A 12,372-nucleotide genomic window follows, 5' to 3' on the forward strand; every position below is an offset into this window, starting at 1 on the left:
GACCTATCCCATTTTTCCTGCCTTCAAGATAGCACACTTAATGGGCTGGATCTCCAGTGTGTGGTGCCACTGTCCAGGGACCACAGCTAAACCTAACATGCTGTCAGCAACATGCTGGAGACCCAGTCTTGGGTGGACTATCTTGATGGTTTTTAAGAATGTGTCAAGTGAAAAATATTACCATGTGAACTGCTAAGATTTTTATCGATCCTAATGCTGCCAAGTCTCCACATTTCCAGATGTCTGGTTTTCTCTTCAGTGGCAAAACACAGTGGTCTGTGGCCCCTTGAAACTCTAGGGGGCATGTTGCTGCCTGTTTTCTTGCACAGGAGTGCCCCGCAGTCCCCTGGGCAGTGACCTACCCCAGGTCTTCTGTGCTCTTTCATATAGGATCTCAGCTAGTCCTTCAAAATCCCAGGAAGTAGAAATCACTGCCTTCATCGTACAGATGAGATGGAGGTATTAAGTGATTAAAGGACCACTCGGGTCATGCAGCTGGCACCCAGTTGAGGATTGTACCTGATCTCAAAACCCATCCCCTTTCTTTTACATCACATTTCCTCCTTGCAGCAGACACTACGGGCAGCCCACCCAGATCCCCTTTCCTGCCAGGGCACCAATGTCCCAGCTCTTGTGCCTGTTGGCTGCTCACAGCTCACAACTGACACAAACGGCTGGCCCCCTTGCCTCAAGGCAGGGCAAACTCCATGCAATTCCTACTGCAGAGCTCTGGGAGGGACCAGCCTTCACTCTTTCCCCACCGGACCCTGCTTCCCTTCCCTCTTTCCCCCGTTAGGAGCACTTTCTCAAATCACATGCATAGGAATCTCAGTCAAAGACTGCTTCTAGGGGATGGGACCTAGGGTGCTCTCCTTTGAGCTTTGAGTTGTCCTAACTCCATCCCTATTCTGTTTTTGTTTGTCTGTCTTCCTATTTGTGAACCCATTTAAGTAAAAACATTCAATTTTTCCCTCAGTCATCTGTCCTCCATAAGCACTAATCCCTACAGGGAAAATAATTTCTTACATCTAATTCAAGTGCTTTCAGTTGCAGCATTAGCCCACTTTTTCTCAGAAGAAAAACCAAGCAGTCCTTTATCACTGATGCAATTAGCAGAAGACTAGAAATGGACATCCTTTCTCTTTCTGGGTTTCTACATGCCAGAATGTAAGCTGGAAGATGGCAGGGCCTCTTCGCATTTACTGCTGTACTCCCAGCATGGAGAACAGCATCTGCTGTAGAGTAGGTAGGACCTCTGCACAGTTCATGAACGAAGTGGGTGGGAATATACCAACACAGGGACTGGGTATCTCCTGGTGCAGGGAGTGGTTCCTCTCTCTAGCTACTGCCCTTGCATCTAGTGGCCTCCCAGTGTGCAGGTGATGAAACTGTCAGTTCTGATGAAACAGGTAAGGCTCTACAGGAGTTCTGTTCTTAGAAGGCTCCTGCAGCCAGGCTGCTCTGCCTCTTGTTTACTGGCATCATGCTACGGCTTGTTATTAAAGCAGCAGTGACACTGCAGGAATCCTTTGAATTTCCCCTTAGTTGGACCCTTACCATCTCTGACCCAAGCCTTCCTTCCCAATTGGTAAAACAAAATCTTGGTCCTGACCCACTACATTGATGTGATAATTCAGGGTTTAAAAACCATTGAGTTATATCCAAAAATCTCAGGGGTTCTCCAGGTATTTCCCTGTTCTTCTTCAGTATATCACCATTATCAGCCCACATTGCACCTCAGCTCACATTAGCTTGTTACTGAAGTTCCTCTTCAAACCACACACCACCCTGAAATGTTTCAGCAGTGTTCCTTCCCTTATAATTTTTTCAGAGAAGAGTACCAGCAAGTCAATTTCACTTCAATCTCCCTCTCTCCAGCCAACTTTGACATGTCTGGAAATTTATAGTGATTTTTGGATGGAGAGTATCCCTACTAGGATAGGTTTGTAATGTTCCCTTCAATAAGTATTTATTTTATGTTTCCAGCATGCCTGGGCTAAATGGCAAATACATGCACTGGAACTATTACAGTGCAGATGGCTGCTTTTGTACCATTAGCTGGAAAGGATTCAGCAGATATCTATCAGGTTAAACAAGAAGATATTTGGCTGTCACCTCATTACTCAGCCCTGCTTGGCTAGAATTCTATAATTCTAGATTTCTTCTAAGTGTGACTGCAAAGCCCCACCATTTAGTAATGCACATATAGTCAAAAGATGATTCACAGTGGAATGACCTTTTCAGAAAATCATGAACTGACTCCTGGACAGAATATGGAGGGGCTCAGATCACCATGGAACAAAGTAAGCACACCTGTTTGCCCCTTAAGGAACTACTGCCTTTGTATTAGACAGGTGCAAGGTAGAAGCTATGCAGACCCATTTAAGTACTGAACAAAAGCAACCCTAGAAAAGTTACTAATGCCATTTACTGAGGCACCCATATTGTATTGTCAGTGTTTAATGTAGGATTCAGAATATTAGACTGTTTTCTCATCAAGAGAGGATTTACAGCTTAAGAAAACAGTTCAGCTTCTCTGCTATAGAGAAAAGTGGTTGCGTTTCCTTCCCTGGAGATGTCAAAGAAGAGTCAGACAAGGAGGTTTCCAAGTTACAGACCCTAGGTGAGAAATAAGAAGTGGTGTTGGGCATTGGTCTTCTGCTCCCAATCTTGTATTTTTAGCAAGAATCTGGATGAAGCTACAGAAGATGCATTTATCCAATACTGCAGAGAGATACGGCTAACACACTGGACAATATAATTTGTATTCAATACATTCTAGAATACTGAGATGGAACTAAATAAGAGAAAATCTAATAGACGTAAAGTAGCCTACACTCAGGTTACTAAGTCACCCGCCCGACTAAGGACAGTCCATAAAAAAGGTCATGGAGATTTTATGAGCCAGCACTGGACACACATGCGAAACATGGCATGCCGTCTTAGGCAGGATCTGCAAACAGCAGCTAGTCCTAGAACAAGGAGCCATGTTTACATTAGTTAGAATACTTCTGCAGTATTATGTACCTTTTAGATGTATTTATATTTAGATATATTTATAGGACTCGTTTTATACAGAAATTACACACTGGAGTAAATCCAGATGAAGGCAACCTGGATGTGGAAGCATCTGAAAAATATATAAATATAAGGAACAGACACAGAAACTGAGGACTTCTAAACAGAGATGATTTGGAGAAAAGATGTGACAAGCATCTTTCAACACTTAAAGCCTTAAGAGCTGCCACTAGCAAAATGTGGTACAATTTGAGCACTAAAATTAATACATGATGATAATAGACTATAATTAATTAAATAATAAAATAATCCATGAGCCAATGCTAACAGCAAATATCCAAACCTTAGATTCGAAGGGCTAGCAGATGGAAAAGAGAGTAAAGTTATTTTTATAGACAGGTGAGTTGAAGCTACATCACTTTAGGTCTAATACAGAAAAGAACCTGCTGACAGTTAATAAACAATAAAACCACAGGGCAGAACTAGCTCAAGCATTTTCAAAGATCCTCATAGTCTGCCAAATAATTGTGCAGTCTTATTCATAGTATCTAAACCTTTGCCCTCTAGTAAGAGTGGGAATTAACCTTTACTGAATGTCTAATGGTTATCAAGCAAATATTTTACGTAATCTTTCCAATGACTTAGTGAGATACGTATTATTATCTCTCCTTTACAGAAAAAGGAAGGTACAGTAACCTATGCAATGTGACACAGAGTGTCAGAGCTGGGATTTGAACCTAGGTATATCGAACTCCTTCCACCACACCACAGCGTACGTAACACACATGGAGTGGTTGGAGGAGACCCTGGAGCCGCCACACCTCAAGCTGGTGTGTCATGACTCTTTAATGGTTATGCTTTCCTCATCTACTCAGTCAGACAGGGAAACTATTACTGTCATTCCTCTGGATTGTAAGAGGAAGACTGGGGCGGTTTTTCTAGAAGTCTATTGTTAGATGAGTCTGAATTGGGTGAGATATCTCCACCCACTCCCCTCCCACAGTGCCCTTGTTTGCCCTTCTGTTGAATATGAGTCAGTTTACCTGATCAGTCCACTTTGTTAACTTCCTCTTTTTCAGAGACTGTTCACCTGAGCACTTAGAAACCAGGGTTCCCTGGCAGTCTAGAATAGTTAGGGGAAAATCTGACACTGCTGATAACATCTACAAGTTCAAACATACCAATGAGTGATTTAACGGATGAAGGAAAGTGCAGTCACAGAGGACACATGGCTGCCCTGTTATCACCGTTTTGTGTTAGAAGAGTAAGAACATTTAAATTACAGTGCATAGGCCTAGAATGATCTTCCCCTTATTTTGAAAGTGTGACTATGTCTAAGGAATTTTCTAGATTTTGTATACGGACATAACATAGAATCTCCTACCTTCTGCTCATGTCTCCTAAGGTCAGAGAAGGTAATTGGGATTTGATCTTTCTTTAGCATATTTAAAAATGCAATGTTCATATATCTGTCTGCTTTCAGACCACTGGTTTTAGCTGCCTCTTCCTCCTGGAGTTTCCTGAGACCAGTCATTTTGTTCCCTCTATTTATTTATTTATTTCACAAGTATCTCCTGAGCCTCTCTGTGCTGCGTGTCAGGTGTACGGCAATGAAACAGACAGACACAGCTCTTGCCTTCATCAGGGCTCAATGACCTGGCTATTGAGACAGACATGAAACAAAAAATTACACAGGTAGAGATTCACACTCAACAAAGAGTCCACATCTCTCTACAGAATCCAGCACAGAGCTTGGCACATGATGGGTGCTTCTACATGAATATGTGAGTGCTGTTTCTGTGAAATATGCAGAAAAACTGACCAGCTGAGTTCATCCTAGCATCAGGAATTCAACGCTTTGACTTTCAGAGTGGGGGAAAACTGGAAAAATCAGGAGATCTGTGTTCTAGTTCCTGCCTTCCCACAACTACTAGCATTGTCTTGGGTGAGTCACTTAGTTTCTCTGAGCCTGCTTGCTTACTTGTAGAGTAAAGTCTAAGTACAAGGACCCCTCATTAATAGTAAAATGGCTGCTGTCAGAGGTCTTCTAGTCCAGCCCCACACACCTTGCCAGAAAGACAAGGCATAGCTGGAGCTGAGGTCTTCCTAAAACAAATGGCTCTAGCATAGGGGTCTGTGTCAAAGTCAGAGCTGCTGGGAAGATGGATTAGCAGCTGGAAGGCATGAATTCCCTGGACCATGACACTAATAATCTATGTCTGAACATGGGAAACACTGCACTTGACTTACCACCCACTGACTGTTTAAAGACGAACACTTTTTATACGCTAGGAACACTAGGTTGTATTTCTAGACAACAGGTCAGAGGAGACAGGAAATTACAGACATGGTTTTTCATTGTATGTTTTTACAAGTGGAAAAAAAAAACTAATTTTCCATCCACTCTGATAGTCAGTAGAAAATGGCTTAAAAACTTGAGGGCAGTTGTCAGAATTACCTTGAATGACCTTGAGCACTAGTCTAAAGCATGATTACGGTGATTTGGCACCATAATTTCAGCAGGTTCGGGGCACAGTCCCCACACTAAGGTCTCAATGGTTTTTTTCTCCCAGCAAGAAAAAATAGGAAAAATCCTAATGAATGCAGATCATCTTTAAAAGAAATACCTGTAACTTAGAAAACTAAGATGAAGCAACGACACAGCCTGCTGTCTGAGCCTGAAGGAGCAGGCCAAAATACTAGGTCTGAATAAACTAGGGACAAATAGTCTTTGGAAACCCAGAACTTCATTAATAAGATCACTAATAGGCAGCAAAAGATTATCTCATACTCTTTGAATTCTGGAGTAAGCAAATGAGAGAAGGCTCAGACATGGACCCTTTCTTCCCCCTGCTACAGATTCCGGCGGTTGCATTCCTCACCTACCTGGGGCAAATACACAGAGCCTTTGCTACAGTTTCTTTTCTTTTGCTTTCCCATCAGAGCTACTAACTTTTGCTTACTTGCTCCAAAATGTTAGAAAGCAAGTGGCCAGGCTTTCTCACACAACAACTACATCCTTCACATAGCACTTCCTGGTCCTCCTGTCTCTCAGCAACTGAGCCCCAATAATCTAGCCAGAGGAAAGCATCATTTCCACTAGAGTCCCTTTGGATAAGAGGCTGCTACCAAGCAGCATCTCTGTGGCCATTTCCCAAACCATTAAGCTCGGTCTAACTTTGAGATGAGCTCTTCTCAAATCACTGTAAATTTGAGCCAATCACAGCCACTAAGGTCTCAGGACACTATTCCAATTCAGCCTTCCTGAGATCCGTCCTCCCAGAAGGCAGGGCAGCCCAAGAAGCCCAGGTGGGGCATCTCAGAAAGAGAAGAAACCTAGACTCCCTCACTACTCAGCCTGTCCACTTTTGTTAAACTCTCCCAACATGAGAGGTCAGCCTGAACCACCGCAGTCTTCCATCCCCTCAGACCAGATCTCGTGCTGGGACATGCCTCCTCCAGCCCTGTTCTTTCCCTCTTGGCACAAAGAGACAACTGGCTCCTGAAGGTAGGATCCATAGTGAGAGAAATTCTCTAGGGGTACCTCTTCAGGGGTGGTTGAGCCATCAAGAAGTCTCAGGGGAAGGAAGGTTAGGACTCTGTCCTACCTTGTCACTGTCCACTGTGTTCTGAGAGGTCCTAGAAGCAATGGAGATGGTGTCTGGTTGGCTGCTCCCATCCCCCTGGCTGTCAATATCCTCCACTCCATCCCTGCAGGAAGAAGAGAAAAAAAACAGGGGTGGGGGTGGGGGGAACCACTGTGGGTTTAGAGCACACAAGGATTTCCGGTTGGGTGGGCAGAGCAGCGCCTCGCACTTTCTAGCAGGGATTTGTCTAAAATTATCCTGCTAAAGAGAGTGGCCCTATGCGATTTTCAGTGATGTCACTTCTTGCACTTAGTAAATACATAATCACTATGTTGATAACTGAACGCAAAATGACCCCCTTTCCCAAAACTCCTCCAGCCCATGCTGCAGAGGGGGTGTATGTATATGTGAATATATATACACACATATATACATATATATATATATATATAGATATATATATATATATTTGGGAATGGGTCTATAACAGGCAGTAGGAAGATATATATCCTACTTAGAGCCTAGGCTTCTATTCAAGTGATTAGGTCATTTCAATAATCCCAAATTCAGGGCATTCAAGTTTTTGTACATGCTGTAATTAGGATGAGGGTTCATTTACAGTTGGCCTATAAAGAAAACAGAAGTGATAAGATTTCTTTTATTTTTTCATTTTTATTTTTTGAGATGGAATCTCATTCTGTCGCCCAGGCTGGAGTGCAGTGGCGTGATCTTGGCTCACTGCAACCTTTGCCTCCCAGGGTCAAGCAATTCTCCTGCCTCAGATTCCCAAGTAGCTGGGATTCCAGGCTCCTGCCATCACGCCCAGATAATTTTTGTATTTTTTTGTGGAGATAGGGTTTCACCATGTTGGCCAGGATGGTCTCAAACTCCTGACCTCAGGTGATCCGCCCACCGCGGCCTCCCAAAGTGCTGAGATTACAGGTGTGAGCCACTGCACCCAGCCAAGATTTCTTTTAAACTTAAGTTTCTTCTGTTCAGGAAAACAGGTTGAGTGGAATATTGTCTCCAGGGGCTATTATCTTTGGGAAATTCCTGCTATTGGACCTTCAACTCCTGGGTGTGGAGAAGGAATTTATTGCCTTCATCTGGCTGGGTTTTGAGGATCTCATGCGTGTTTATGATGATTTCTTATCAATATAGACGGCCAAGGCATTTTCTCAAAGATTGGAGAACAGTCACAGGTTCCACAGCAGCTTTGGAGCCAGCTGTGCTGCTGTGTGTCAGCTAAGACCATCTCCTGAGTGCACCCCCGGCATTTAGACCCCTTCCTGGGCCCTGGACCATACAGCTGTCCCACTCCCACATTCTTTCAGCTCTCCAGCTGTAGAACTATGCCCCCATCCTGTGTCGAGCCCACAGCCATGGCCAAGAGGGACTGGATGTCTGGAAACTGATGAAGGCTGCAAGGTCTGTGCCAGGAAAAGCTGGGGGAGATGTGGGGTTAGGGTTGGGGTTAGGTGAATTAGCACAGGAAATGACAACTCTTCCAATGGGCGCTTTTATAAAAGACACCCTGATGCTGCCTGTGGAGAAGTAATGGCATCAGGGGGACAGGGAAACTGAAAGCCTGAGAATCCTACCACATGAACAAAGTGCCACAAATAATGAATTCACCTCAAAGGGTTTAAATGATTACACTCTGGTGTACATGTGGATGTATGTGGATGTGTGTGTATGCAAGTACCCAGGCATGTGCACATGTATACACACAATGTCTATTCATCATAAAAAGTATTTTCTCCCACCCAGAACACTTCTAAGTCAACTGCTCTCTCACCATCATTTGTGGGCTTGGGAAATGTCAATTTATTTTAATAACATAAGCCACACATTCGTAGGAAGGAAAATCTGCTGTAAAAAGAATTTATGTGACGCATTTCAAAACCAAAAATAAAGGACTTTTAGATCATCTGTTGTTTTGGATTAACTGGGCCAGTGCTCCCCATCATGTGTAGACAGTTGAGAGCTGGCTGTACTTTCTGCTTCCTGCTATTCTGGCCCATGGTGGGCCCTTCTGGTCCACTCCAGATGAAGTAACTTCTGGGGGATGTGGGGAGCCCACCTAGGAGTGTGGGTAGTATTCCCCAACCAATGAACTCCTCTATAAACTGTCCCCATATCCAGGAATCCAAGATAATGGAATTACAGACTACCTGGTTATTCTCTGCAGAGTATGCCAAGGTTTCTCACCCACCCATCACAGGACAAGAGAAAAGGTGGGAGCGGAGAAAAGTTAGGGGCATTTCCAAGATACGCATTTCCCATATTCTAGAAATGCCCAAACTCTCCTACTATAGGAAAAAGGGGCAATGTCAGGGTAAATAACCCTAGTCAGCCACACCTGAGTATCCTCTCTCACTATGATCCTAGACCACCATTTCTTTATACTTGTTTCCTTTCTAATTTCTTTATTAAAGTATGGATTCCCTGAGGCATGGCCTGTCTCCACTGCTAGACTTTAGTCCACCCCTCCTTACCTGGACTCTGGACATAGATAACTGACATCAAAATGATTCCTCCCCTAGAGTAGTTATAATTCCTCCATGCAGCACTGAGGAGGTGACTTTATCCTGGTCATGCATGTCTTGGGGCTTCTGCCCCACGGAGGTTTCTCTACCTTAGTCACATCCTTCTTTTGGCTACCACCTTGCTCAGGACCAATGCTGCTGCTGCTTCATAGGCCCTGAAATGGCTCCCTACACTGCTTGTCCTGGTTGGTACCTAAGGGTCAACTAAATCCTCCAGCTTTATTCCATTCAGGTACAGGGGAGGAGGGAAGAACCTGTTACCACCGATGACCATCTCTGTTAGAACCCTGTTTTTTTCCTTCAAAATGTATGTGAAGTTTTTGTATGCTTTCTTTGGAAGTATCCCCCAAAAGAGTCATTAGAAGTGTAGGTGTCACATGGAGACTTGGGAAAGACATACTTAAGAAGTCATCCATGGGTTTAGAGGAAACTGGGATTCAGAAGGGTCCAGAAAGATATAAGAAATAAGTCCTCTTCTGCCCAATGACATTGCTTATCATAGGTGAATGAAGGCGAGGTCTCTGTGGGTGTTGCAATAAGAGCTGCAATGAAACCACCACTCCACACGTTACAGTACACAAAGCCCTTTCACTATCCAACCAGTCCAGCGTTCCTCCACTCTAGGGCTCATCTAAAGTCCCCTTTCTTTGAATTCTTATCGCATTTATGATCCCTATTGGTGGTTCTTCTGGTCTATTTCATGCGTGAGACATGGCTATTAGATGGCTCTTAAGGGAATCGACTCATCTTACACTTCCTTTAATCTTGTAGCACCTAGCAGAGTGTTTATCAAATAAGAGGTGCTCAGTAAAGCCCTGCTGAATTTGACACTCGTGAGATGCTTAAAGATGAGATGACTCATCCTAGGTGGAACTCACAGGCCTTCCTGGAAAGTGCTACTTGCAGGGCACATCCCCCTTCAGAAGCAAAGATTCATCCCATTCCCGCGCCCAGAAGCCTGTGAGGCAGGCAGTGCTGGAGGGAGAGGCGCTTGTTACCTCTTACTATTGTTCCTCTGTTTGGCTGGTGTTTTGGGGAGCTGAAGTGGCTCCTTTAAAGCTCCTTTCAGGTGAATGATCCTTTCTTGAATCACTTCTCGAATGTTCTTGATCCACTCCTGCTTGGTTTCGATGTTGGAAGCCTAGAGTGCCACAGGGAGAGAGACTGAGAACCCCAACTCCCATCACCTCGCCAAAAACAGCTCTCAACCCTCCTGCAGTCTTCATCTGTTATTTTCAAGGATTCCAAATGTCTGGGGAGTTTATTTATCATTTCATACTTATGACTCTTTAATACCAGAAACAGGCTTCTCCAACTCCCAGAACAGTGCTCTGACCTCAAGACTCAATGCAGAATTACTTGTATGAGAGTAATTGTCAAAGTATTTCATAACCCATAAGGCACTGACCAATCCTGATATCTGCCCTGGAGCTGGAACAGAATCTGCAAGTTCCCCCTGGGACAGGGATTAACACCTGGGTTGCTAGATCCAGGGGAGGTCTAGTGGGCACTGGGAGGGGCAGCATCTACTTCCCAATCAGTATGGATATATGTCAGGATGCTCACCTAGCATGGCTCCACAGACTTGAACTGACTAGCAGTCAGTCCTGGGCTTGTGGCAAGCTAACTCTGTTAACTAAGGCACTGCTATCATTTTATGATGATTCCATTTGTCTTGGTAAAATTTTTTTTCTGGTAATTCTGCCTCACAACAGGTAGCAGCTATGCTGGCAGTTCAGAGTGAACAAGTGTGAAGCTTTTGTCGGGGTTGGACCATCTTTTCCTTGGTGATGGGCACTTTCCTGACAAGCAAATGACTGCTGGGAGCTCCATCAGCTGCATGATCGCTGCTCAGCCAGGCTAACATCACTGCTGTGCCCCAGAGAGCTGCAATGACTCCTCAAGGCCATCCTCTAATGAAAGGCCCCCTCTTGACACTTCTCCCCATCAGCATGGTCCCCATACTAATGTGATTTACTAGGGGCTCAAGAACATAGGTTCCCAGGGAATAAGGTTCATATCTTGTACATGGTTATCCCCACCACACTAGGCACTATACCTTTTACACAGAAGCTATTTAGGAAAAAAATGTCAAATGAATGTAGAGCAAATCAAGGTGCCTTTTGTCAAAGGGTCAATTGTTCTTGCCACTTGAAGGAGTGGCTCTGTCCGTATGACAGAGCACAGTTTAAGTGGGCCCTGCTGAGCTGGCCCCGCAGGCCACTCCCTGCCCTCTTCCCTGTTGGTCACACATGTGCATGCACTTGAAGAGACCATGCATCTTTGAGATTCTGGGTCTACCTTCAGGATAGAATTTGCTTCTCAATACTCATGTGATGCTACCATTTCCAAGAGAGGCCCATGGCTCAGTAGAGTCTCTGCGCCTTAGCTTTTAGGCATCACTTGCCCACCCCTACTTCTATTACCCCCAACCCTAATCTTGTGCCTAGCAGAGAGCAGTACTTACTTTCAGCACTGTTTTATTGTCTGAGGATGGGGTGCGCCCAGACCACAAGGCGAATTTGCAGGGATCGCCCTCCACGTGCTCGGTCACACCCAGCTCTGAGGTCTGTAGACAGGAAATGCCTGTGAGAGGCGGGGAAGGGGAGGGCAGTGGGGAAACTTAGGGCTGGGGTGGGAAGGGAAAGGCAACAAAGAGGAGAGGACCGAGGGAGGGGCTTCTGTCAATCAAACTTTAACAGATTGGATATTCTGTTCATCTACCCAGCATGGAAGGACCTACAGGCACGTGCCTGATTAGCAGGTACCAGGGAGGGAAGGTGAAGAGGGAGGTGCTAAAAGCAAACAGAAAGAAGAACTGTGAACTCTAAAATGCAGACGTGGGAGGTGAGTGGGGTGCTTTCCAAATAGGAGACATTTTCATTTGTCCAGGATGGTTTTGGTGTGGAGGCCAGGGAGGAGATGAGATGAGTGTGTCCAGATCCCTTCCTGCCCATGGGTTCTATGAAAGCAGGGAGTCTTGTCTTATCCCACCTGCCCCACCTACCAGTAGCTTGTTCTTGTAAACATATTTCGTGTGTCCTGAAGAGTCTTTGATTTCCTTGCTAAAAACCAAGGAGATCTCAAAGAGGAACAAGTGCCGCTCCCGCCCCTTCCGGATCAGCGACTTCGGGTCCCACACTTGAAAGGCATCCTGGAGAATCAACTCCCCCTGCACATCCAGGTTCTCGTCGAACCCTGAAAAACATCCATTTTCA

The 12,372-nt window shown here is 44.8% G+C and overlaps 1 protein-coding gene across 4 annotated transcripts in view; it reads right to left on the reverse strand.

Annotated features, from left to right (window-relative positions):
- The window catches only part of KALRN (kalirin, RhoGEF kinase), a 651,545-nt gene that overhangs the window by 236,525 nt on the left and 402,648 nt on the right, over window positions 1-12,372 (reverse strand). For all 4 annotated transcript variants that reach the window (XM_011971540.1, XM_011971542.1, XM_011971541.1 and 1 more), the window contains exons 30-33: window positions 12,162-12,352; window positions 11,622-11,723; window positions 10,153-10,295; window positions 6,627-6,729 (exon numbers count right to left, since the gene is read on the reverse strand). In XM_011971540.1, the coding sequence (XP_011826930.1) occupies window positions 6,627-6,729; window positions 10,153-10,295; window positions 11,622-11,723; window positions 12,162-12,352 (539 nt within the window). The remainder of the gene's footprint in view (window positions 1-6,626; window positions 6,730-10,152; window positions 10,296-11,621; window positions 11,724-12,161; window positions 12,353-12,372) is intronic.

Source organism: Mandrillus leucophaeus, unplaced genomic scaffold, assembly GCF_000951045.1.
Source record: "Mandrillus leucophaeus isolate KB7577 unplaced genomic scaffold, Mleu.le_1.0 Scaffold123, whole genome shotgun sequence".
NCBI lineage: Eukaryota > Metazoa > Chordata > Mammalia > Primates > Cercopithecidae > Mandrillus > Mandrillus leucophaeus.